This window comes from Selaginella moellendorffii, unplaced genomic scaffold (genome assembly GCF_000143415.4).
Source record: "Selaginella moellendorffii unplaced genomic scaffold, v1.0 SELMOscaffold_126, whole genome shotgun sequence".
In the NCBI taxonomy this organism is placed as follows: Eukaryota; Viridiplantae; Streptophyta; class Lycopodiopsida; order Selaginellales; family Selaginellaceae; genus Selaginella; species Selaginella moellendorffii.
In genome coordinates, this window is record NW_003314387.1 from 291,252 (window position 1) to 317,525 (window position 26,274).

At 48.6% G+C, this 26,274-nt stretch overlaps 5 protein-coding genes and 1 non-coding gene across 6 annotated transcripts; 5 read left to right on the plus strand and 1 right to left on the minus strand.

Moving 5' to 3' along the window:
- Nucleotides 1–7,343: 7,343 nt before the first annotated feature.
- On the plus strand, nucleotides 7,344–9,496 carry LOC9645225 (probable L-gulonolactone oxidase 6). Its single transcript, XM_002991928.2, has 2 exons — nucleotides 7,344–8,283; nucleotides 8,345–9,496. The coding sequence occupies exons 1-2, from the start codon at nucleotides 7,380–7,382 to the stop codon at nucleotides 9,166–9,168; spliced, it is 1,728 nt and encodes a 575-aa protein (XP_002991974.1). The 5' UTR covers nucleotides 7,344–7,379; the 3' UTR covers nucleotides 9,169–9,496.
- A 251-nt stretch (nucleotides 9,497–9,747) lies between these two features.
- TRNAL-UAG lies at nucleotides 9,748–9,827 on the plus strand. The gene has a single exon. It is a non-coding gene; the product is annotated as a tRNA-Leu (tRNA).
- A 35-nt stretch (nucleotides 9,828–9,862) lies between these two features.
- Nucleotides 9,863–10,957, minus strand: LOC112342978 (peroxidase P7-like). The gene is made up of 2 exons (XM_024665702.1): nucleotides 10,524–10,957; nucleotides 9,863–10,444 (listed from the first exon to the last, which is right to left on the minus strand). Exons 1-2 carry the CDS (start codon nucleotides 10,923–10,925, stop codon nucleotides 9,863–9,865), a joined length of 984 nt encoding a protein of 327 aa, XP_024521470.1. The 5' UTR covers nucleotides 10,926–10,957.
- Nucleotides 10,958–11,765: 808 nt separating this feature from the next.
- Nucleotides 11,766–14,262, plus strand: LOC9645193 (endoribonuclease YBEY, chloroplastic). The gene is made up of 10 exons (XM_002991929.2): nucleotides 11,766–12,101; nucleotides 12,154–12,369; nucleotides 12,423–12,518; nucleotides 12,587–12,755; nucleotides 12,809–12,871; nucleotides 12,929–13,029; nucleotides 13,087–13,179; nucleotides 13,251–13,322; nucleotides 13,378–13,497; nucleotides 13,569–14,262. Exons 1-10 carry the CDS (start codon nucleotides 11,805–11,807, stop codon nucleotides 13,974–13,976), a joined length of 1,635 nt encoding a protein of 544 aa, XP_002991975.2. The 5' UTR covers nucleotides 11,766–11,804; the 3' UTR covers nucleotides 13,977–14,262.
- Nucleotides 14,263–19,804: 5,542 nt separating this feature from the next.
- On the plus strand, nucleotides 19,805–20,435 carry LOC9645226 (calcium/calmodulin-dependent protein kinase type 1G). The gene is made up of 2 exons (XM_002991930.2): nucleotides 19,805–20,030; nucleotides 20,173–20,435. The coding sequence occupies exons 1-2, from the start codon at nucleotides 19,805–19,807 to the stop codon at nucleotides 20,433–20,435; spliced, it is 489 nt and encodes a 162-aa protein (XP_002991976.2).
- Nucleotides 20,436–24,147: 3,712 nt separating this feature from the next.
- Nucleotides 24,148–25,695, plus strand: LOC9645227 (spore wall maturation protein DIT1). Its single transcript, XM_002991931.2, has one exon. The coding sequence runs from the start codon at nucleotides 24,148–24,150 to the stop codon at nucleotides 25,693–25,695; it is 1,548 nt and encodes a 515-aa protein (XP_002991977.2).
- The last annotated feature ends 579 nt before the right edge of the window (nucleotides 25,696–26,274 follow it).

Genomic DNA, 26,274 nt, shown 5'->3' on the forward strand with positions numbered 1-26,274 from the left:
CGGTCTGGCTTGGATGGCTCTTGACGGCTTTGGACTTCCAATCGAAGCTGGAGATCTGACCAATAACTATGACCAGTTGTGGGAGCATGGAGAGAGAGCTCTGTTCGGCTTGCATGCGAATGGTGTGTATCACAGGGATGTCAAGCCGGATAACTTTCTACTTTTCGGCCGCTTGCTGAAGCTCGGCGACTTTGATGCATCGTTCTTTGTGGATGACCCCCCGGAATTGCTCAGACAGCGTGTTGGGACTCCCTTCTTCATATCACCGCTGTTTGACGAGGAGGAGGGGTACAAGTATCGTGATGACTGGTACTCGCTCGTTCTCTCTTTTCTGTATGTTGGAGGGATGTACAAGGGCGGACAAGATGCAGAGAAATGCTTGCGGTGTGCATTGCAGACGGACATCCCTCAGAACATGATAGACTGCATCCATTGGATAACTTCGGATCAAGCTGCCAACGGAGAGCAAAGATTTGTGGAGATTAATTAAATCATAGAGAAATCCAAATATTATCTCTCTACTTGAGGCTTCAGCCAGCGGCAGGGTCAGGCATGATGTTTTGATTAAGCGTGTACTAACAGCTTCAGCTGCTGCATCCAATAGGGGGCTGTCGAAGGAAAAGAGAGTTCGCAGAAACATTCAAAGCATTGTGAATGAAGATGCCCATTCTGGACATATACTGTGAGCATGAGCGTGGAGGAGAAAACATTGGAAAGCTCCCACCAAGAATTTGCCGGGCTTCCACCAGAGCACCACATCCTATACGTGCTGGTTTGCACGAACCTGTTCTTCCCCGTGTTTGCCCGCTTCCAGAGCACCCAAATGACGCACCAGTACTCCAACATAAGCAGGATTTGCATAGCGTTGCTGCTGCTCTTGCTCGCTTCCTTTGTTACATCATTTGCTTACGATGTTTCCAGCTCGAATTCCTTCTCGATACAATCACCATCTAACGCATGAAAACTTTCACGAGTTTCAGCTAGAGGGGAAGTTCGTGCCTTCACGCCACAATCGGCTGCACGTCAGCAGCAGCAGCAACATTTCATCAGTATGCGGAAATCCCGATAGAGAATTGGAGCAGCGGTCAAAGCTACCAAGAACCCGATAGCCGGGGTGACGAGCGTTCTCGTTGCTTGATCCAGTGACACGGCGTTATGTCTTGGAATTCGATCATGGAAATTCAAATTGCTTGGAAACACTTAGCAAAAGAATTTCCACGCTTAAACGGTCGAACTTAACAATAAAACTCACAAACAATTCTAACTAGGTAACACAAAGCAAGTTCCTCAGTCTAGTATAGTCGGACAGTCTGGCATTATCCCATCCCTCCAAGGCAGATCGCGAATGCGTCGATACTTTTCAGGCTTGATAGACTTGGCTTTAGCAACGACCTCCTTCCACTGTCGCAACACTTTCCCCTCGTCGCCAAACAGCTCGCGCAAGCCCTCACTCACGTAAGAATCAATCCCTTCGATGGATACTCCCTCACTTGTGAGCACCTCCACCACTTCATACGGCTGTGGATGGCCCTTGATGGCATCGTAGAGGCAGAAACTCTCCCGGGGAATCACCTGTATGTGTGTGTGTGTGTTTATAGTTATAACAAGTGCAATGAAAACAAAGGAGTAGGGAGCGTGAGCTTACATGCATTGGCTGGTCTCGCAGCACCACTGGAAGGGCCCGAGAGACGGCATGGTGGATACCCCACCAGGAGTTGAAGACGAGAGTGATCGGATAGAAGCTAGGACCGGCGAGGAACGAAACGCAACCTTCCAGCACTTGCTCACTCGACCCGCTAGCTTGCTGCGCTGGCTCGCTCTCCCACTGGAGCAGCGTGGGATTGTCGGGGATGAGCTGCTCCATGCCACCCACATCCACGCCCAGCATCAGGCACAGATCTGGACCGGAGCGCGGCGTAGCATAAGCCGACGCAGCGACGGATCCAGCAAGCGCAGCCACTGCTCCATGCTGCGCCAGCCACGCCGTGAAACCCAACGCTGCATCGACTTGATGAGGCCCGTACCACAGGCATTGTGCCTCAGACCATTCGGCTACTCGCTCCTCGACGCTCATCTTGCGCCAGCGCTCCTGGCGCCAGATTTTGGTTGGCGACCAGCACCCCAGCTCCTGCAGCGTCATCTCCAAGTGCACTTCCTTGGGGACGAACTTGGGGTTGCTGCTTTCTGGCTGTGTCGCTTGGCAGCGGATCACTGGCCTGGAGGGTGCCCTGGCCGGAGCTCCATGAAAACTTAGCGCAGCGGCCATACCCTAAAAGTTGACGGGCCGCATTTCATTCTTCTTCTTCTTCCCAGTCTCATCGATCTCCACTCCAAGTGCTGGAGCTTGGGCGAGGCCAGGGTGTTTGCTCGATCACCGCAGCTACCAGCCTCTTCCACCGGGCATTTTGACGACGCGAGACCTCTGTTCGCCGCGATCGATTTGCGAGGCTGCATCTCAATGGGGAGAATTGGCGGGCACAAGAGGCATTCGATCGCATGCGCTTCGCGTGGACGGCATTGTACGCACCCGATTGATAGGCCATGTTGGATTCAATGGAGAGCCCCAGAATGGAAGGATCGATCCGAGGAGCTGCTGCTCAGATTCCCCCATCGGAACCTCGTCACCTGGAGCATCATGATCCAGCCGGGGCAACGAGAAGCTCTTCCACACAGTTCCCAGGAGAAGTTCTTAAGATCCAATGTGCTCAACATTTCTGGAGATGGTGTCTCTGGCTATATCCAAAGCATGTAAAACGTGGTAACGTGCACGGATATGTTCGCAGCTTACGATCTAAATGGTGGACAAAGGGAAGAACGTAATACTGTCCTCGTGGCATATGCCCAAGGTGGGTATATTCAAGAATTGAAAGAGTTATTTGGGAAGATGCCACAGCACAATGTGTCTGTCCAGTTCTTGGCAGAAGACGATCTCGGTGATGGCATGCTCACCAATGGAGCATCGTAACGCGGCGATGATTAGTTGGACCTGTCCTCTAGGCTGGAGATCATGACGCACAGCCATTCGAAGGTTGCCAAAACTCTTGGGCATCGGTAAACCGATGTCCAGGGTCGTGTCCTGTCTCTGCTCCGCTCAATAGCTCGCGTTCCAGCTTGCAGAGTGTGCCGCTCAGCGTTCGTGTTCTTCCTTGGCAGTCTGCAGCACTCTGTGCGATCGTAACAAGGCTGCATTGCGAGTCACGCGAGGTGCAAGTTCCTCCTCCAAAACTATTATCGTTCCAAGCGAGAGACACATTCCAGGATCCGTTCTTTCTGGGCTAGATCGACCACTGTCTTTTTTGTCTCTCGAGCCTGCGGGAGGGAGAAAGAAGGAATTTCCAATATCGCGAACATCGCCTACACTTGAAAGTGTTTTTAGGTGGTTCTCTGGCCGTGGATTCGAACCTGTGACCTTGCCAATAAATTTCTTTATTCTAGCCAGATATCCGGCCAACAGGTTCCCGTCCAAATTAAACATTAATAGCTTGTTAACGTGTTTCGCTTGTTTTTTATTTTGAATGAATGGCACGCTCTTTTTTCGTATCAATCACGTGGGCAAGGTCGCGCGAATTCCAAGCCTCTCTTCTTGGTTCCAGGTTTTTTTCTGGAGCAAAACTTGTTTCTCGGAACAAGAAAAGTTTCTGGAAAATGAGCAAGTTTGATTTGATCCATGCACCCTCTTGAAGAACAGAGTTGAGAGGCATCTGGAAATGTCAAGAGTGCTGGAGGTTCGGGTATTTGTTTGTTTCTCTCTTCTTTGCAAGATCAAATCCTCTGGCCATGTTCAAAACCATGAAATTAAATACTCACTCCCGAAAACACCAGAGGCACATCCCTGATTTGGTGCAACTGATTAGACTCAGAACCTGAAGGTTGATGCATCAGCGATTCCTTTGTAGCCTGTGAGAGCCTTGATCGAGCGTCGGGTGAGAGCAAAGAAGAAGCATGACAAGCGGTGGAATGATACAACACAATGATCTGCAAGGACCCACGTCAAGCCACTGCGAGAAACTAGAGAGAAGAAAGGCTACGCTCTCGCTCAGCTCCACTCTTTCTTACATGAGATTGCCACAAGCCCGGCAGTCAAACGCTGCTCGAAAGTGTGGAGCCGCGTATCGTTATCCAGGTCGTCAGTAGTCCTGGGCCATTTGCTATTTTGACAAAGCATGTAGGAGGAGCTAGTGGTGGATTCACGAATTCTTTTCGGAGTATTCACATTAATTTTTCGTGGAGCCTTTTGTCTAAGTTAACTTAAGTTTGTTATGCTTGTTGAACTTCTACTTCAATCACTGCTATATGCCACACTTTCGGCCTCACGAGTCACGGAACCGCTCGGCATATTTATGCTCGCTGCCGTATTTCGACGAGATGTCTGTCAAGTCGGGATTTGCTGGAACTCGCTTCCTCAGAGTGGATCCGGCAAGCAAGCGCTGCTTATTCTCGTTGGTCGGAAAAAGTCAATGTGCGTCCATGGCAGTCCAAGGAATGGCGCTTTGCGTGATGATGGTAAATAAAAAAGAAAAGAAAAGATCCCAGCCACCAAGGAACCATAGCTTTTGTGAAAACTTTCTCTTGTTTCACCATCGCTCCTAGAAATCTTGCTACTGCTGCTGGATCAGTGGCAATTGGCTCGTCCAAACCTGTTGGCGTTCATACGAGCAATGCTGAGACGCGTTCCAGGATGACTTTAAAGCAAAAGGAAGAGTCTGGGCTAGATCGACACACTGACCATGATCGTCGTGGCTGCTGCTGCTGCTCAGCACTCCAGCTCCAAGATGCCACTGACACAAAAAAAAATTCCATAAAGACCCGCAAGCGAAGTAAAATTTAATTGGGTCTCTGGCTGTGGATTCGAACCTATGACCTTGCCAATAATTGTTTTTATTCTAGCCCACAAGTTCCCGTCCAAATTATGCATTAATAGCTTGTTAACGTGTTTGTTACTTTGTATCAATCGCGTGCAAATTCTGGGCATGGCGCTCAGCTCGCACGCGAATGTTTCCCATAAGTTTGATTTGATCCAGGCACCTTCTTCAAGAGCACCGGTGCGTCCTGCCCAAGAGATTCGAGTTGCAAGGCATCTGGAAATGTCAAGAGTGCTGAAGGTTGGGGTCGTTGTTTTTCTCTTCTTCGCAAGATGAAACCCTCGGGGAGCTCAATTCATCAAGACACCACCCAAAAGCTTCCAGTTTGATGCTTGTTCCTATAGAAAAACCATGTTCAAAACCATGAAACAAAACAGAACACCTTTGAGTTGGTGCAACTAACTTAACTCAGAACCTAAAGCTTGTTGCATCAGTGATATCCACTGTAGTCTAGTCCCGAGTACGTTGTGAGAGCCTTGATCGAGCATCAGGTTAGAGCAAACAACTCCTCAAGCGCTGCTTGCAGGTTTAGACTCTGCATAGCTGATGGCTGACAAAAGAAGAAGCATGGCAAACGAGGGGATGATACAACACAAGGATCTGCGAGGTTCGAAGAAGTCCCTGAACTGCTCCTGGGTACGTTAAGCGACTGCGAGCTTGGTAAGGGACAAGGAGAAGCTTTAAAACGTGACTCCACTAGCCTAGTCACACCCATAAGCTTACGCGAAGCAATGCACTCGACACATCGCTTGGCGAAAATCGAAAAGTGGCGAAGATGAGGAACGAAGCTCAAGACAGTCTCTTGTGCGTTCTTGAGCGATCTGGACAAGAGTATAAGCAAAAGAGCGCGACAAGAACCATACATACCGCTTTAAATCACAAAAACAATGCTTGTGATGCTTGCTTTGCGAGGTATTGTTTGAAGGCTTGTCTTGGTTTGAGCCAGACCGGATCATCCAGCCAAGCGCGGGAGACAAGCGCTGCTCGGGTGAGGAGCTTCCTTGTTGGAATGCGAGCGAAAGTGTGGAGCAGCGTATCGTTATCCAGGTCGCCAATGGTGGCAGCGTCCTCTGCTATCGCTGTCCTTGCGCCATTTGCTATTTTGACGAAGCTTACGTGTAGTTAACGAATGGTTCCATCGCATTGTTCTTGACGGGGAGGAGACGCTGCTCCGATCGTCATAGATTCCTCGCGAATTTCGTCATGGAAATGTATGGAGAGTGCGGGCGCGCCGCGGATGCCTTGGGTGTCCTCCACAAAATGGAAGATGGAAATGTTTTCTTCTGGAACGCATTTGCCCACAGCAGGCAAATGGCAGAAGTTCTGGTGCTCTTTCGGCAAATGCTCGTCGATCGAATTCTTGCAGCTATCAATGGCGATGTGGAGATCCATGCGCGACAAACACCGGTGAGAAACACATGGTGAGAAACACCGGGAACCTCGACTTAAGTTGGCAGAAGGCCTGCTCCAGGCCTGGTTGAAAGACTACTGCTGGAGGGTAAGTATGGACACATCAACCACGGCCTTTGGAGGAGGCGATACCCCTGCTGTCTGATCTCCTCGCGATCCTGGAGCTGTCCAGAGCGTCGATCTCGAGAAAATAACACGTCACCATCTTTGGCTTGTCGTTGTAGTAATTGGAGCTTGGGGTGGCGATTGGGATGTGGCGCCGATCAGGCTGGGATGCCAGTCTCGAGCTCACACGGCAATGTGTGTCGTGGAACTCGATCGTCACGGCATCTGTGGAATATCTTGATCCAGGCGCTTGCCCAAAACGGCCATGGAAGTGATACTGTTCGGTTTGGATCTCGAGGTTGTCAACTCCTGCAAAGCATGCCTTTCTGTCACACTGGTTTGTGCTTAGATGTTTCAAGTGCTCGCCAAATATTACTATCTCACTATTAACGACAATTGCATCGACATCGAGCTTAAGCTTAATATTATATCGCAGATCGTTCAGCATCACACAGCCTGCGTACTTACGCAACAATAGTTCGGCGGATTCAATGGTGTTTACTCAAGTGAATTTCGGAAGATGGAAGCAAGCACCAACTTCAGTTTCCTTGCTTTCTAGCTTGGCTTTGTGTTCCTGCGATTTATCACAGACAGCGCAGTGTGTAGGAAATGTACAATGAGAAACAAGTGGACAAGGAATCGTGAAGCATTTTCGCTCGTCCACATTTTCTAGCTTCCCGCAGAATGAAAATGTGAGTGCTTAGAAGAGAGCGTTCTTTCCGGTAAGAAAATGAAACATGTTTACGTTGTAAGCGTGTTTCCACTAACTCTAAATGCTGCAATCTTAGATGATCTTCCACTTGAGCAAGTGGACATGTGCGGAGTATGTACTTCCTTCCCCGTTTTCGACCTGGACAGTAGATCAATCAAAGGCACATGGACTGCATGTGTAGTCGTGTAAGACAATCAGACTAGGCATTTAAGTTAGTAATGAAGACTAATAAAAAGAATGGAGCACCTTACCTTTAAAAACTTCCAAGGGCGTGTGACAGTACTGCAAAAATGGGACGAGTACAGATTTTGCTAGTGGCAGCGGTGCTTTGTATCGGAGCTTTGGCACAGGGATCTCCGATCCAATGCAATCCTGGAAGCAAAAGTTGCACAGTCAATAACTATCAGGGCATATGGACTGATCGGGAACCTTGCGAGGTAGAGTCTGTAGCGTACCCAACGAACGAGAAGGAGCTTATTGCCGCAGTCGCTGGCGCTGTGGAACGGGGGCAGAGCATCAAAGTAGTGAGTAAGTATGCTCACAGTCTTCCAAAGGTTGCCTGTCCGCGAGGAAAATCAGGCCTTCTCATCAGCACCAGCAAATACGATTCCACTATCTTGATCGACAAAGCCGCCGAGACTGTTACTGTTGACGCCGGTGTTGAACTTCAGTACTTGTTTGCTAAGCTTGCAGAGGACGGGCTCGCCTTTCCACCTTCGCCGTCTTTCAATGGCATCTCCGTTGCGGGTGCCATAAGCACTGGAGCTCACGGTAGCGGTCTCCATGGTCGAGGAGGTGCCCTGCACGAGTACGTAGTAGGGATTAGTCTTGTTGTCCCTGCCAAGAAAGAGGAAGGCTATGCCAAGGTGGTCAAGCTTACGTCGTCGGATGAAGACTTGAACGCGGCAAAGCTATCAATTGGTGTGCTTGGAGCCATTTCCCAAGTGACTTTTGCAGTGGAACCGATGTTCAAGCGCTCGGTTACAAAGCAAATGAGGAATGACACCACTCTCGAAGACGATATCCTGGAGCTGGCTCACAAGTACGACTTTGGTGAGATCAACTGGCATATAAATCAAGGTAAGACCATTGCTACATACAGTAAGAAAGTCCCGGTCACCACGCCTGGCGAAGGCCGCAACATCAACTACACTCCTCGACTGGCATCTTCTATCACATTCTGGAGAGGAGTTGGTTAGTATTCCGAGATTTCTACTTATTCACTTGATCTTACCCAGAGCTTGCTGATCTGCAGCTGAGAAGAGAGAGGCCGCATTCAACAGATCCGAAGTTTGTGAAACGAGCCTTGACAACGTCCGTAACAGAGTCGCCACAGGGGATGGTTACGTGAATGAAAATGGTACATTCAAAGGTTACCCCGTGGTAGGATACAATCACCTGATGGAAACAGGAGGGGGGTGTCAAAACAAGAGCATCTCACCACAAGGTGACAAGTTTACCTGTCCATGGGATCCCGAGCTGCCAGCCCACGTCTTCTTCGAGACCGCAATCTCCATACCTTTCACTAAAATCAACCAAGCCATCAAAGATATCAAAAGTTTGCGAGATAAAAATCCAGACAAGCTGTGCGTGCTCAACATGTACGGAGGCACCATTTTCAGATTTGTTCGAGGTTCAAGTGCTTACCTTGCAAGTCCTCAGGATTCAGTGCAGTTCGATATGCTCTTATACAGGGACAGAAAGAGCAACACTCCAACTCTAGATGAAGATTCCATGGAAGAGATCAAGCAGCTGCTACTGAAGAAATACAATGGAAGGCCACACTGGGGGAAAAACCAGGACGCTGCGTTTGAGAACATGGGAGCCAGAGTGACAAGCCTTGCCAAGTTTCTCAGAGTCAAGAGACGGATGGACCCTCACGGCTATTTCTCAAGTGAATGGTCTGACGCGGTGCTGGGCATTAAAGGAGGCAGGAAGGTGTCAATCAAGAGGAAATATTGCGGCCTCGAAGGACTATGCGTCTGCAGCGAAGATAGCCATTGTGCCCCTGAACAGAACTTCTTTTGCAGGCCCGGAGTGTTCTTCAAAGCCGCCAGAGTCTGCCGAACAAGCTCGTAAGTGACAGCAGCGATAGAAATAAAACGAGCATGAATGGAAAACAATGCAGAATGAAAAGAGCGTCATACCAGCTTTGTAGATCGACACAAGGCGTTCAACAGTGTAACGAACTTCCGGAAGCAAATCTTCGTTTCTGCCACCAATGCCTATAACAGCTCAAATGTGATTTACATACCCAGCCGCGCGAGAACAGTCTACCTGGATCGCGGTAAGATCAATGAAAAAATGTAATAGGCAAAAGAACAGCAGATAGAATGAAAAGAAGGAAGACCACGCTCGGCCGACGTCGAAGCGCTAATGGCCTTCCCATTTCAATCTTGGATGGATTCATACCTCTCGCGGAAGCTCCTAAATGGAAAGAGACAGTAAAAAACCCTAAAGAGTTTTACTGACGTGGTAAGAAATGTGGCTGGAGTTTTTTTTCCAATAAACATTATTATTATAGTTGTTTATATGTGGATCTAAACCCCCCAGGGTCCAAGACATTTGGGATTATTTCGTGGTGGTATGCCCAAAAATTTTTAATACAAGTTATCGTTTTACATTGTAAACTCTAAAATACCTTGCGTCTCATGCATTGACGGCTTGGCCGAGTGGTCTAAGGCGTTGGATTTAGGCTCCAATCCGTTAGGGCGTGGGTTCAAATCCCACAGCCGTCATGAATCTTTTTTAGAATTTTTCTCTTATAACATCATTAATTGACAACGCGGCAGCTGGTTCGGATTTGTCCCGCACTGCCCGTGAGCGGACTGATGTTCCCCATGTTGACCATTGCCGACGCAAAATCTCTGAAGAACTGAAACGGCCTGTTAGCATACAAGCTTACAAGCCCCTGAGCGACACCATTCTGCGTGGATGCCAAAACTTGGTCCGAGTTGAGAAGTCCCCGATTGAATTGGAGGTTGACAAAGTACGAGTTGTCAAATCTATTCGGGCTCCTGACATCGAGGGCGGAGAGGCTATTGTCCGATGAAGTCGAGGGGCTGCACTGCTGCTGCAAGTTTGCAAGGAAGAACCTGTTGAGATTCGGATCTGGAGCTCCGGTGTTGCTGAAGTTGTAGAGACGGTCTCGGAAGGTCACGCAGCGAGCAAGTCCGATCGTATGAGCACCCGAGGTTGCGACCAAGTCTTGGATCGACAATCCCTTGGCCTGAAACTTTGAGATGAGCTGTGAGAGTGTCGAAGTTGGAGCTGGAATATCATTGTTGGCTGAGGCGAGGCTTGCAGTGGTGCTGTCTCGGCGTCCCAGAGGAACACTCCATGCTGGTCCTTGCAACTATATGAGACAAAGTGATCAACAGAAACTTTTAGGATGAATCGTTAAGAAACAAGGAAAAGGCGATATGGTGGCTTACGGCTAGGACGCTTTCGCGAGCTGCAAGAGCGAGGATATCAGCACAGGAGACTGTTCTCGGGCATGCATTCTCAACCGCCGACTTGATGTTGTCAATAACTTCGAATCCTCGGACGGAGTTCCGGTTAGGGACTGCGGTCTTCTCCCCGGTGAAGCTCGAGGTATCGTCCAGGAGGATGGAGGCATCGCAGCCTTGGACGAAGCAGTCGTGGAAGAACAGGCGAAGCAGCGAAGCGGCCATCCTGGGCTCTTGAAAGACGGCTTGCTGGACTACTCTTCTCACCAAGGCTTGCAAATTGGGACAGCTCCGAGCATAGAACAAGGGACTGAGCTGCGCAGTGACGGGCTTTTGGGTGACGAGGAGTGTGGCAAAAACGACGATCAGCAACATCCCAGTCTTCATTCTCGATCGATCAATCAATAGATCAACCCAAACTTTGCTTTCCTGACAAGAGAAAACGAGAGATTGATATCACTGACAAGGCAAGCGACACACTTGCAAAGAGCTCAATGCTGATGTTTTGTGACGAACAGCAGTGGCAATGGTCCTTTTATACTGCCTGATTGATTGATTCCTCGGAGTATAACGTCTCTGCGACACACACCGACATGGCCAAAGCTAGAGCTTTGACAGTGTCAAAGAGTTTACTGGATGCCATATCTGGTCGCTCGCGCTAGCACGCTCACAATATATCAATTTGCCGTGTGAGACAGCTATATGAGATTGACAATGCAGACGAAGAAGACTAAAGGGTTTCGTTTCCAAACCGTTTGATGGATGCAGAGAACGCGACCATATCGAAGACTTTCTTCGCTTTAATTAAATTCGAGGAAGAAGTAGAAATGCGCGTTTAGGCATTGAATGCGTTTCGTTGATGCGTCCCTGTCAGTTTGGTTTTGTTCTCATCCTCGAAAAGTCAAACATGTCAAGCGCAAAAACCCTAATTTCGTAAACTTGAGCGCGGCAAAACAGCGAGCATGAGCCCTAATCACGTGTGATAAAAAGTAGTCCCTACCTGTCAACCAAATAGACACTCATCCTTGGTGCTTCACAAAAAATTGAAATTCATTTAAACAACTTGGACGATGCAATGCCACCCTCTCATTAGGTAAGTGGTTCAAACGTGCCCACCACTCAGAGCACAGCACGTGTCCTACATGTTGTCGCTATGACCGAGGCATATTCTGGTGAATATTCTCCTGGATCTTTTCGTGTGTGGAGCTTTTAAAGGCACTTCCTTACAGTTGGGATTTTAGGGCTCTTTATTCAGTTCTCTGAGCTATGGCGCTAGCTCGTAGCGTCTTGCCCGGCACCAAGGCGTCGTCCAGGATCTCCGGCATTGGATATTTCAATCTGAGGCAGTGGCAACGGTCGAGCAGCGTCGCGTTTACGCGATCTTGGGCTCCGATTAAGTGGTCGCTCCAGCAAAGATGCTCCGCCAGTGGTTTTCTTGTGAGTGATAGGAAGAGCTCTCAGTTTCTAGTAAAATGTGTATCTACGGTGGCTCCCGAGAAGGAGCTGGAGATCAGCACACCTGTTATAGCGGAAGAATCGCTGGCGATGACACCAGAGATCCAGGTAACTCGATCATCTTCTTTGTTTTTGAGCTTATGAAGCTTTTTCTTTCCAGGGTGCGATCAAAGAGCTTGAGAAGGACGCACGTCTGGCTGTGGAACTCGCAATCAAAGGCTATGAAGCGGCCGAATCGGCTGAAACCACTGAGCTTTCAGTGACCATTTGCGATGACAAGTATATACAAAAGCTGAACAAGGAGTGGCTCGGCAAGGATCGTCCCACCGATGTGTTGTCATTCCCTCAAGATCAGCCAGCGGGAGAATCGCCTCTTGTAAGTTCCTCCGAATTGTCATTCTTTGACCATTTCAATTTTCGCTTTTGCAGCTGTTGCTGGGAGACGTAGTCATTTCTGTAGAGACTGCTGCTCGTCAAGCACAAGAAAGAAATCATTCTCTTCTCGATGAAATGAGGATTTTACTGGTATGCTTTGGAATTCATCTTTCATAGCAACTTTTTCTTTTTGCCACTAAAACAAATAACGATGACAGGTTCATGGCTTGCTTCATGTTCTGGGACACGATCACGAGCTGGGAGTCAAAGAGTCCGAGGCCATGGCAAAAAAAGAGATGGAGATTCTAAGCAGTCTCGGATGGACAGGCAAAGGACTAATCTCCGCGTCTCAATCCGAGCCGGCAGCCGATACAAACGAATCCAAGAGTTAGATTCAGTCTTTTGAGTTTGGCGGATGTTGATTGAGATTTTTGTTGCAGCTAAATCTGTTCCTCGAAAGAAGAAAAGATCCCCGTTTAAGATCTTGTTCTGTGACATGGATGGTACGATACATTTGCTTCTACGATGACTTGTTTCATCTTAAGTTTGATTTGATCCAGGCACCCTCTTGAACAGCAGAAGCCAAGTATCGAGGAAGACCGCTGATGCTCTCAAAGCAGCGGTAGGAATCGGTGTGCAAGTAATCATAGCTACTGGAAAGGTATGTTACCTTGCTTCAAGGTTTTGGCTTAGCTCCTGAAATACATTCTTATTGCAGACTAGACAAGCAACCATGAAAGCACTTCGACCAGTTGGACTAGAAGGCCAGGGTGGTGTTCTCTCAAGCACCACACCTGGTGTCTTTATCCAGGTAATTTTGCTTCGGTAGGACTGTTTAACTTGAGAAAAGGTTATCTCTAACGCGTTACGATAATTATCCAGGGATTGCTAGTGTTTGGAGAAGGAGGTGCCGTTGTTCATAGAGGAGTGCTGCCTCTGGACTATTGCACCAAAGTAAGGAATCTCATTGACTCTTTATCCGGTGGTAAAAGATCTCTACATGTCTCAGGCCTTTCAATATTCGCTAGAGCACAACATTCCCGCAGTTGGATTTTGTGGAGACCGCATTGTGGCCTCGTTTGACCATCCGTTCCTCGATCATTTGCACGAGGATTACTTCGAGCCTAGAGTAAGTAACTCTCGAGTGTTCTAGCTACTTGATCTTAGAATCGAAGCTCACAACTCTGGTCATCGTCGCAGGGGGAAGTTTTAAAGTCTATAGACGAGCTGGAGAAGCACAAAGTCCAGAAGCTATTGTTTTTCGAGGAGCAGGAAAGGATCGACCGGATTCTCAGGCCGGAATGGCAGGCGATAACGCAGGGCCATGCGACGCTCGTCCAGGCGCAGCGAGACATGCTGGAGATCCTCCCCGAGGGTGCCTCCAAGGGCGCGGGAGTGAAGCTACTGCTCCAACACATGGACGTTGATCCGGACGAGGTGATGGCGATTGGAGACGGCGAGAACGACATCGAGATGCTAGAGATGGTTGGATGGGGAGTTGCCATGGGCAACGGAGCTCCAAAAACTCTGGAAGTCGCCGACGTTACTGTGGCTACCAATGACAAGGATGGAGTGGCTGAAGCGCTGGAACGTTTCATCCTTCCATGATAAAGCATCGCCTATACAAGATAAACTCGATGGAGCTATAACAGCATCAACAACAAGAACTAGCTATATACTTGTGGATCTGGAACTTTGACAGGAAACAGCATCAGGCTGGAAACAGTCGATCATCTCCTCTCCACCCAACAGATCGACGATACAGCTTTAAGATAAAAGATTTTAGAGACAAGTTATAGCGCTCAATGCACAACTACGCATGAGACATATGAATGCAAAAATGCTTTTGTCAAAAGAGAAAATGCAAATGGTCAAGAGTGACAATTCGGAGGAACTTACAAGAGGCAATTCTCCCGCTAGCTGATCTCGAGGGAATGACAACACATCGGTGGGACGATCCTTGCCGAGCCACTCCTTGTTCAGCGTTTGTATATACTTGTCATCGCAAATGGTCAATAAGAGTCCTATGTTTTCATCGCTTTGATTGCGAGTTCCACAGCCAAACGTGCATCCTTCTCAAGCTCTTTGATCGCATCCTGGAAAGAAAATAAAAAAATTCCATAAGCTCTAGATGATCGACTTTACCTCAATCTCCGGTGAATGATACGTCTTGCCATTGCAAGTCCTTTCGCTTCCTTGGATTTAGATCCCTCACGCTCGAGAAGATACTTTGTCATTAACGTATGATCAAATTCATAGAACCCTTAGCAGTTTAGTATAAACCCTTAAATCTGCATTGCGAGTCACGCGGGCTGCAAGTTTCAGCTCCTCTCCTCGTCCAAGAGCAATGTTGAGACGCGTTCCAGGATGACTTTAAAGCAAAAGGAAGAGTCTCGGCTAAATGGACACACTGACCATGGTCATCGTGGCTGCTGCTGCTGCTCAAGCACTCCAGCTCCAAGATGCCACTGACACATCCAATTCCATAAAGACCCACCCGTCCACATACGGGCCCGGCAAATTCTTGAAGGGAGGGAGAAAGAGAGATGATTCTCGCTCAAAACCCCGGGCTACACTCAAAAAAGTCAAGTTTAATTGGGTATCTGGCTGTGGATTCGAACCTGTGACCTTGCCAATAAATTTCTTTATTCTAGCCAGATATCCGGCCAACAGGTTCCCGTCCAAATTAAACATTAATAGCTTGTTAACGTGTTTGTTACTTTCGCATTTTTGAATGAATCGTTTCTTGTTTTGTATAATCGCGTGCAAATTCTGGGCATGGTGCTCAGCTCGCTCAAACTAATGTTTCCCATTAGTTTGATTTGAGCCAGGCACCCTCTTCAAGAGCACCGGTGCGTTCTGCCCAAGAGATTCGAGTTGCAAGGCATTTGGAAATGTCAAGAGTGCTGGAGGTTCGGGTAGTTGTTTCTCTCTTCTTCGCAAGATCAAATCCTCGGGGAGCTTAATCCTTCAAGACACCACCCAGGGCTTCCAGTTTGATGCTTGTTCATAAAGAAAAACCGTGTTCAAAACCATGAAACAAAACAGAACATCCTTGAGTTGGTGCAACTAACTTGGACTCAGAACCTGAAGCTTGTTGCATCAGTGATTCCTTTGTTATCCACTGTAGTCTAGTCCCGAGTACGTTGTGAGAGCCTTGATCGAGCATCAGCAAGCAATTCCTCAAGTTTCAGAAGAGCCTATGCTAATCACAGACTGCTTGCAGGTTTAGACTCTGCATAGCTGATGGCTGACAAAAGAAGAAGAAGCATGGCAAGGGAGGGGATGATACAACACAAGGATCTGTGAGGTTCGAAGAAGTCCCTGAACTGCTCCTGGGTACGTTAAGCCACTGCAGGCGTGGTAAGAGCCAAGGAGAAGCTTTAAAGCGTGACTAGTCATATCCACAAGCTTACGAGAACGCAATGCACTCGACACATCGCTCGGTGAAAATCGAAAGGTGGCGAAGATGAGGAATGAAGCTCAAGACAGTCTCTTGTGCGTTCTTGAGCGATCTGGACAAGAGTATAAGCAAAAGAGCGCGACAAGAACCATACATACCGCCTTAAATTATAAAAGCAATGCTTGTGATGCTTGGGTTGTGAGGTATAGTTTGAAGGCGTGTCTTGGTTTGAGCCAGACCGGATCATCCAGCCACCGAGACAAGTTTTTCAAATATTAAGAGAAGAAAGACCACGCTCTCGCTCAGCTCCACTCTTACTTACATGAGATTGGCACAAGCGCGGCAGACAAGCGCTGCTCGGGTGAGGAGCTTCCTTGCTGGAATGTGATCGAAAGTGCAGAGCAGCGTATCGTTATCCAGGTCGCCAATGGTGGCAGCGTCCTCGCCATCGCCGTCCTTGCGCCATTTGCTATTTTGAAGAAGCTTCTGGTTCCACCCGATGTAACCAGGGTCTGTCCAGTTCTTGGCTATGATCCCCAGTCGCAGAAGAAGATCTCGGTGATGGCATGCCCACCAATGGAGCATCGTAACGCGGCGATGACTAGTTGGACCTGTCCTCTGGAAGACGCACAGCCATTCGAAGGTCGGCTAAACCGATGTCCAGGGTCGTGTGGTGTCGGTGTCTCTGCCCTGCTCAATAGCTCGCGTTCCAGCTTGCAGAGTGTGCCGCTAAGCGTTCGTGTTCTTGCAGCACTCTGTGTGATCGTAACAAGGCTGGATTGCGAGTCACGCGAGGTGCAAGTTCCTCCTCCAAAACTATTATCTATCGTTCCACATTCCAGGACCCTTTCTTATCGACCACTGTCTTTTTTGTCTCTCGAGGGAGAAAGAGGGAGAAATTCCAATATCGCGGAGAAACTCCAACATCGCCTACACTTGAAAAAAAAATTATTTTAGTTGGTTCTCTGGCTGTGGGTTCGAACCTGTGACCTTGCCAATAATTGTTTTTATTCTAGCCAGATATCCGGCCAACAGGTTCCCGTCCATATTATACATTAATAGCTTGTTAACGTGTTTGTTACTTTCACATTACGCTTGCTTTTGAATGAATGGTGCAAATTCTTCGTGGTTCCAGGATTATTTTTTGGCCCAAAATTCGTTTCTCGGAACAAGAAAAGTTTCTGGAAGAGGGAGTTTGATTTGATCCACGCACCCTCTTGAACAGCAGAGTTGAGAGGCCTGGAAATGTCAAGAGTCCTGGAGGTTCGGGTATTTGTTTGTTTCTCTCTTCTTTGCAAGATCAAATCCTCCATGTTGAAAACCATGAAATTAAATACTCACTCCCAAAAACACCAGAGGACAATGGACCACCCCTGATTTGGTGCAACTGATTAGACTCTGGAACCTGAAGCTTGTGGCATCAGTGATTCCTTTGTTATTCAGCCTGTGAGAGCGTTTGGTCGAGCATCAGGTGAGAGCAAAGAAGAAGCACGACGAGCGGTGGAATGATACAACACAAGGATCTGCGAGGACCCACGTCAAGCCACTGCGAGCGTGGTAAGGAACAAAGAGAAGCTTTTAAGCGTGACTCCACTAGCCTAATGCTTACAAGAACGCAATGCACTTGACACATGGCTCGGTGAGAATCGAGGCCCAAAGGTGGCGAAGATGACGAATAATGGAGCCAGTAGCTCTAGACAATCTCTTGAGTGATCTGGACAAGAGTATAAGCAAAAGAGCACGACAAGAACCATACATACTGCCTTTTACAAAAGCAATGCTTGTCATGGTCTGATGTGTGCTAGTTTGAAGGTGAGTGTTTTGGTTTGAGCCAGACCAGATCACCCAAGAGAGAAGAAAGACCACGCTCTCGCTCAGCTCCACTCTTACTTACATGAGATTGGGACAAGCACGGCAATCCAACGCTGCTCGAGTGGTTGGAATGCGATCGAGAAAGTGTGGAGCAAGGTCGTCAGTAGTCCTCTAGATCGCCGTGCCATTTTGCTATTTTGACGAAGCATGTAGGAGGAGCCAGTGGTGGATTCACGAATTCTTAATTACAGTCCGTGGCCGTGGATTCTTGCAACTCGCTGGCCATGCTCTCGCGATGGAGGGGTATATCGCTAGAGAGGGTGTGGTGCTCACGGCGCTGCTCAGCATATTTATGCTCGCTGCCGTAGCCTCGACGATGCACGGAAATATTTCGACGAGATGTTCTCTCAAGTCGGGATTTGCTGGAACTCGCTCCCTCAGAGTGGATCCGGCAAGCAAGCGCTGCAAATCTTCCCCGAGATAGATCTCGTTGGTCGGAAAAAGTCAACGTGCGTCCATGGCAGTCCAAGGGATGGCGCTTTGCGTGACGATGGTAAGAGCCTGAAAGGTGCAAACTTCAAATCAAATCAAAAAGTAAGATCCCAGCCACCAATAGCTTTTGCAAAAAATTTCTCCTGTTTCGCCATCGCTCCTAGAAATCTTACTACTGCTGCTGGATCAGTGGCAATTGGCTCCTGTGCCACAAACTTGGACACCCCCTCTAGCTGAAATTCAAGGACATCACATAGAAAATGGAGTGCAATGATCGAGATACTTTCCTAGACAAGGCTGCATTGCTGCAAGTTTCAGCTCCTCTCCTCGTCCAAACCTGTTGATGTTCAAGCGAGCAATGCTGAGACGTGTTAGTCTCGGCTAGATGGACACACTGACCATGATTATCGTGGCTGCTGCTGTTCAAGCACTCCAGCTCCAAGATGCCACTGACACATCCAATTCCATAAAGACCCACCCGTCCACATACGGGCCCGGCAAGTCTGGACTAGGTCGACCACTGTCTTTTGGTCTCTGGAAAGCTGCGGGATGGAGAAAGAGGGAGAAATTCCAATATCGCGGAGAAACCCCAACGTCGCCTACACTTGAAAAAAATAAATTAGTTGGTTCTCTGGCTGTGGATTTGAAGCTGTGACCTTGCCAATAAATTTCTTTATTCTAACCAGATATCCGGCCAACAGGTTCCCGTCCAAATATACATTAATAGCTTGTTAACGTGTTTGTTACTTTCAGATTACGTTTGCTTTTGAACGAATCATCAATTGCAATTGGGTACCTCTGTACTTAATAAATTAGTGTGTCTCACCTCCAGATAAGCAAAACAGCATTGTTGTAAGTTAGATTAATGCTCCAAAATAAGTACTTCTTGCAAACCTCCAAACATTTCTAGTTATAAGCTTCCACAAGATTTTGATCTCGCATTTCCTGGCAGAAAGATCATGCAAGACATCAAGGATTTTGAAGCACAAGGAGAAGCCAAGGCCCCTAGAACTGGAGGCTTGTAACGTCTACAAGCAAAGCTACTTCCTTTACAAAGCTTTATTCACGTTGGGAGCTTTGTTCTGAGATTGAAAATGCAGATAAACGACTTGCAATCAACCTGTGACAGGAAACTGGAGGAGCTCGTGCTCCTTCTCAAGGGCTTACGTGTTTTTCATACAAAGGCAAGTTTTCAAGCCTTCACTCCTCAATATAAAATGTGCAAAGTGGATGATCTACTAGGAGGGACTTTGATGTGTTTGCCAAGGAGGTCGGGGAACTTGCAAAAGCTGGTCCGGTGACTCAAGGGACGGCTCAAGGAGAAGACGCCCAAGAAAACAATTAGAATATTCTCGGCTAGATCGAGTCACATCTCAGCCGTCGGTAAAACGCCATCCCAGCCGTCGACAAATAGTCGTTATGAGAAGCTAGGGTTTCTACCCTTTCTATTACTCATATCATGCGCGAGAGGAGAAGCTCTGCGATGGTGCGCGAAGACGGTGAGTTCGAGGACGACGATTGTGCCGAGCTCCTCAAGATCTACACGAGGGGCCAGAGGCTGGGCTGCGGGAGCCAGGGCCAGGTTTTCGTGCTCAAGGGTGCTACGAGCTAATGTTTCCATCGGGGAGGGAGGCCGGGACGGCTCATGTCCAAGCTCCGCGGCTGCGCTGGAGTGGTCTCGTTGGCGGGCTTCGTGAAGGAGAGGAGCGGCGGGGCTTGCTACGGGACCATGGTCATGGAGCTGTGCGGTCCTAGCCTGTTCCATCGATTGATCAAGGGAGGGCCGCTGGGCGAGGAGGAGGCCGCCAAGACCATCCAGATGCTGGCGGAGGCGCTCAAGGGGATACGTACCAGCGGCATCGTCCACCGGGATCTCAAGCCGGAGAACATTGCCGAAATCTCCAATCACCACCTCATGCAAGGTCAAGCTGGACGCTATTGCCGTGCACGAGGTGGTGATTGGAGATTTCGGCATGGCCACTGACGACCCCAAGGAGATGTCACAGTGCTGTGGAACCGGGAAGTTTATGGCCCCAGAGGTGACGAGCTGCAAGGGTGGTCATGGCGATGCAAGGTCATAGAGCTTTTACACTGCAGCCATCGACGTGTGGGCACTGGGAGTGATCGCATATGAGCTGCTGAGAGGCTACAAGCAATCCAAGGAGATCGAGTTGTTGCGAACCGGGGAATTCCTAGATGGTTGTCCTCTCTCAGACGAGGCGGTGGATCTCATCTGCGGGATGCTGGCTGTGGAGCCGAGCGAGAGGTTGATGCTGGATGGTGTGCTGGAGCATCCCTGGATCGTGGAGAATTGCAGAAGATCAAGAAGACGATTCAAAGGAGGAGGCGCTGTGGAGTGAAGAGGAGTGCTCCCGGTTTTAGTAGCGACTAAGAAAGTTCAAGCAGCTTGAGTGTCTTAAATACATGCCTCCATCAGCCAACTTGGTGAGCGCCTTACATGAAGAGATAAATGTAAACCAGGGTGTAATTTGATCATACAAATCATAGTTTAAAAACAATGATATAACGTGAATTTGGCTACCACTTGGTATGGTCCAAGCCCAGCTCGAAAACGCTCCTGTCTGCTTGTCGCGTGAAGCCTTCACCACTTTGCATCTGGTAGCCAGAAGATCCGGGAGAAATGGCATGGCTTGGACGACCTCTCGAGCGAGTTCCATGTTCCCAGCCCGTCCCAGGATGTCTGTGACTGAATCGTAGTGCTCCCTCAAAGCTGTGATTCCAAAGTCGCCGCTCATGAGCACGAAATGGCGGAGTCCCTGTTCTAGCTTTCTGCCATGGCTGGACGCAGCGAGAACACTGGAGAAGGTTTGCTCGTCCGGAGTGAGTCCCTCGATTGCCATCTTCACCACCAGATCGAAGCAGGAGCTTAGTTCTCCGGCCTGAGCATTTCCTGCGTTCATGGTGTTGTGCTCGGATCTGTCACTGGAAACAGCAACTTAGAAGCGGCAGCACGGTTCTTCGAGCGTTTTCCCGAGAAGAACGTCGTGTTCCAGGAGACAATGCTGCGAGCGTAGAAAATCTTCTGGGCCTCCAAAAGTTTCCCGTGATGAACACCGTAGCCAGCCAGAATTGTGTTCCAGGATATCTTGTCTCTCTTGGGCATTGTTTCAAACACCACCTTGGCTTGCTCGAGTTCACGAGCTTGAAAGCAAGCTCCCAGCATGAGGTTCCAGGACACAAGGCTCCTATCTGATATCTCATCAAAAACTTTCTTGGCCTCAATTATCTTGCCACCATTTCCTTATGAGACTTGAATAAGCTGTCCATGCACCAGCAAGGATCCTCTATTACTTTTGTGACTCTTCATTTCCTGAAAGAATTTTTGCATCATTATTTTCCATTGCAGTAGCAACAATAGGACAGTATTGAAACCAAAGCCTCCACCGATAAAATGGAAAATGCTAATTCAAAAAACAAAAAATGTTAACAATTTCATTAAACACCCAACAATAAACATTTGGCCACAACAACATTCACACTCTTGAGGATCAATGAGGTGGTTGCCATGTTTTTCCTTGAGAGGATGGCTTTCCAGATGGAGGTGTTAGGTACTGCCTTCTCTAGCAGGGACAATCCAGTGCGGACACAGTGGGATACCAGCCGATTGTCAGTCACATGCTCGCAGCATTCACGTCTCTGGCCCCAAAGTTTGGAGAGCGCCTCTAAGAAGAAGAGGAAGAGTGCTAAGGTGATCCGGGTTTTGATTCCTTCCAAGATGAAAAGAGAGAAAACGATGACGAAAAGAAGTTGATGGAAAAGAAGACAATGAAGATGGTGAAGCTCATAGGCCGTCTTGTCCAAGCTCTTTCCTCTCGGTGAGCAAGCCAAGAGTTTCACAAACGAGGCAATCCTCCGGATGTATGGACGTGACCACTCCATCAACCAGCAAATCCCTCCGGGAGTTCTCGGTGGAAGACGAGCGGAAGAATGGCCAGACGATCCCTTCGAGATCTTCTACTAAGGCTGTGCCGCCGCGGTGTGCAACATACGAGCAGGAAGGATGGACAAGACCCCGTGCATTGCCGTTGGACTCAAATGGTGGGATCGATCCGGTGGGCATCGTCCGGGTCACCGCAAAGAACAAGATCACGAGCTCAAGCGCCGCATCGTTCAAGTCCCACGTCGAAAAGAAGTGTGACTGGCTCGAGCTGCGAGGCGAAGGTCGCAGAGCCCGCAAGCTTAGGAGTATCTCCAAAAGACTGATGGAGCGCTCATCGCTGCTCTCGAGACGCGACTTCGCGCAAGAACAGCCGAGGCCGCCATGAATCTCGACGAGAAGAGGTGGAGCATCGCTACAAGTCTAGCGCATTCGCAGCGAAGCCATGCAATCTCCTCGTGGGAGAGGCCACGTATCCGCCTCAATCCTCCGTGATGCTACGGTTTTCGCTGGATAGAACGCGAGGTCCGGCTATGGTGACAAAGACCTTGTGTCCGGGATAGCAAGGACTTTGGAGACCGTGTTCTTGTCTGGTGCTTGAGAATCGTGGAGAAGCTCTTGCGTGACCGCGATCAAGCCACGAGCTCTCTTGTATTTTAAAGAACTTCTTCCATCACTTTCTTCGTTTCAAGAGCATCTTCTTCCAGTCTGGGCATTTCATCGAGCATTTTGCCTTTGCTTGAAGCGTTGAAGAAAAAATATACTTTAAGAAGTGAGCTTGGCCGTAGGCATTGAAGCCCTGGCGCTCTTCCGGCAAATGCTTCTCGATCTATTCCGTCACGTGCTTGTAGCTATCAATGCCGATCCGGCGGAGATCCATCCACGCGCTAGTTGTCGCCGCTGGCCTGGATAGCTTCACTTCCAGGCATTTCGGGCAAATGCCGAGAATGATCTTCCATCTCGTGGAAGACTCCCAAAGCGTCCGCGCGCCCGCACTTTCCATAGACGGGATTAGCGAGGAACCTACGATCCTTGCCCTCAGGAAAACCATTTGAGATTCTAAAATTAGGAGATGGTCAAGCTCTGAACGATCTAGTCTCATTGATGACTGCTTTGAAGCCGGGGAATTTTATCTTAAGGGTCAGTTACTTTGAGGTGGAGCTGACAGCGATCTCTTTCTGGCGGACAGATGTCCTGGAAAAGCGCTTCCTAATTACAAAGAATACGAAAAATGCGAAACGTTTTTTCTGCCGGTTTGGTCTGGGAGCTTGCACTTCTGAGGCAAGAGGTGTTCCCGGAAAAAGACCTGCAGGAGTGAGAGGTACAGGCACTGGGGTCGAATCCCAGCACATGTTCTGGAGAAGACTTCGATGGGTTTGGCATCATCCGGGCAATGCCGGCCTTGGCAGACGCGTGACTTTTGGCAATGCCGAGTCAAATGACAAAGTTCTCTACATGCGAGGTGGAGACGCTTATAAGAGTTACGAGCTGCAGTTTGCTTCGCGTTTTGTGAGCAAGATTGTGTATGAGACGTTTTCCAAGGATACACTCCAGTGCTCACAATGGACTTTTGAAAGTGATGGACAACTTTCAAGTAGAAGGTTTATATGATTTCATAACAGTTTCAAAAGATAGAGATAATGTTAATGTGAATATTTTGATAATGCAGGGATAATGCTATAGGTAAAGGGATGGTTGTGATGAAGAAGAATATAGTTCTACTGCTGTATGGACAATCTGCTGGATAGATTTTGGAAGCCCATCCACTGTTTTCAGCCTCCTGTCAATGATGTTCCAGATCCACAAGAATTTACTTCACACCGTTGATGATTACCTCTGTAACGCCCCATTTGTAGTTGTTTCAGAATATTTCATTGAATTATTAGTTTGACAAGTATCTCGTCACGTGTTTCAGCTGAGAAACTGAGTGTGAAGCTAGAACACTTTCGACGAATTAGAGAATCAATTGTGCTCGTCTCAGTGTTGAGAGGAATCTAAATTGAGCACGTTTTCAAATGTGAAGCCAGTCAAACATGGGCGACCCCTCCCAGATATAAAAGGCTGCGGGGTCACAACCCACATATCCATCCGCAACACAGCTAAAGATTTCTATGCACCAGATTTTCATCTAGGGACCACTTCATTCACTTCTTTTGATATCTTCAATTCATTCCATGGCTTTTCCAAAGGACAAGATTGCGTTCTTGTATATCCATAGAGAGAGCGGTGAGATTGCCTTCGTCTCACAATCTGCGTCCAGGCATGTTCCAGTAGCAGCGAAGTGTGATTTCTTGTTCTCTTCCATGGTCGTGAGTGACAAGGCACAAGATTTAGAGGCAGCCAAGCAAGCCACAATCTCCATGGCTCCGGAGATCAACAGCTACAGCATGTCCATGCTTGGAGCTGATTCATGCTCACCGTGGGAAGCCATCGTCTACGAGAGATACATTGGGAATGGATTTGAGGGCGTGGTTTTCATCCAGGATCCCAGTCAAGGGACTCTCCAGGAGGATAGCGAGAGCATGAGTTATCTGGCGTCTCTGCTGCTGGACAACAGTGTCATGACCAGAGATTGCCTTCTGGAGCCCTTCACTTCACACACACCTCAAGAGGTGGACGACATCACCTCCCAAGTTGTGGACATCATCGAGAAGAATTACATCCACTTTCCAAAGCACGATCAGTGGTTCACCAGTAGAGGCAAACAAAGATTTGCAGACAGAGTGAGGTACCACGTTGCAAGAAATGTTCCACTCGAGTTCGTCTTGCCGGCATTTCCAGTCAAGTCGTGCAATCCTGACAAGACACTGGGAAAATGCCCCGACAAGGCAGAGGAGCTAGCCATCCATTCCATGAAGATCGTTGCGAATCTCATCAAGGCCGTGTATGCTCCAGGCGTGCACTACAACGTCGTCTCGGATGGCCATGTCTTCTCTGATCTGGTCGGCTCGGATGATGCTGCCGTGGATTCTTATGGAGAGATGTTTTGGGAGATGGCACACAGTCTGTATCCTGGCCTGGTCAGCTTCTTTCGCTTGGATGAGTTTCTGCTGGACAACCACAGCGAGGACAGCATTACGAAGCTCATTTCCAACACCACCGTGGAGCATCCCGTCGGGACCGAGATCACCGCCAATGCAGAGAATGCCAGGCGAGCTCTCATGTGCTTGTTTGGATGTGATGAGTCAACTGTCACCAAGGAGATCAAGGAGGACCCGGAGACACGCAATCTATATCGTGGCTTCTCCAGGTTCATGCTCGAGGACTTGTACGAACACAAGAGCTGCAAGGACCTTCCGTCAAAATCGGCCAAGAAGAAGCTGTGCAGCCAAGTTGCCTTTCTCATGATCCTCAGGAACCGTGCCTACTCGGCCATGGTGGAGTGGCTCTTCCCTTTGCAGCTCCGCATCTCCATCCACCCTCATCCAAACAGAGGTCCCAAGTATGGCATCAACGTCATCCATTCCTCTCTAGTGGCAGCCCAGCGTTCTTCCGAGGAGAAGAACTTCCACATCCCAACACCGTGGCACAACGCGGTGGTGGAGCGGGCAGATGGCAAGTTCATGCTACTCCATTCCAAGGTTATCCGAGGGTCCGAAAGTTTGGGAGAACAGCTCGAGCTGAGCCAGCAGCTCCTGCTCAAGCGTGACGGCTTTACGATGGTTCTTGTGAGGTATCCGGACGGCAGACCCAGCCACTACAAGCAGATCAGCGTCTGCTAGGTGGCAGCCACAGCTTCCGTCTTTGCCAGGTTGGCCTTCATTCTTTCTAGACTGCGGTCTAAGCCCAATATTTTCCAATACAATTCTTTGTTATCTTGCTTAGAATTGGCATTTCACATCAATCTTAGTTGAAACCTAGCAGTCACAAACAAATACAGCTTGTAGCAAACATAAGCCACCTTGGATTGCTATGCCTTTAAATGCACGCCTATGACTCAAGTGGAGTTTTACCTAGGGTCTTACATTTTTGTTTTCTTTGTCTAGCTATGCACCCGCTCATTGTCGCACGGTGCTTAAGCTGGATAGTCGTGGCAAGCTCGATAGAACTTGAGCTTTCGTTTCCCAAAGTTGTTGCAAACTGGACAGTTAGTATCCATTCGCGATTCTCACAAACAAACTTTGTTATGCAGATGGTTTGCCAGCTCGTCAACTGGTTGACTTTCTGTTGAATGGTTCGCACTCTACCTAGCAGCATCGAGACTGTCCTAACTACGATTGATCGACTAGCACTTGAGATTTATGAGGAATCGTCAGCTTGCCCTTTGCGTGGCATGGATCTCGTGTGCCATCCGACCGACC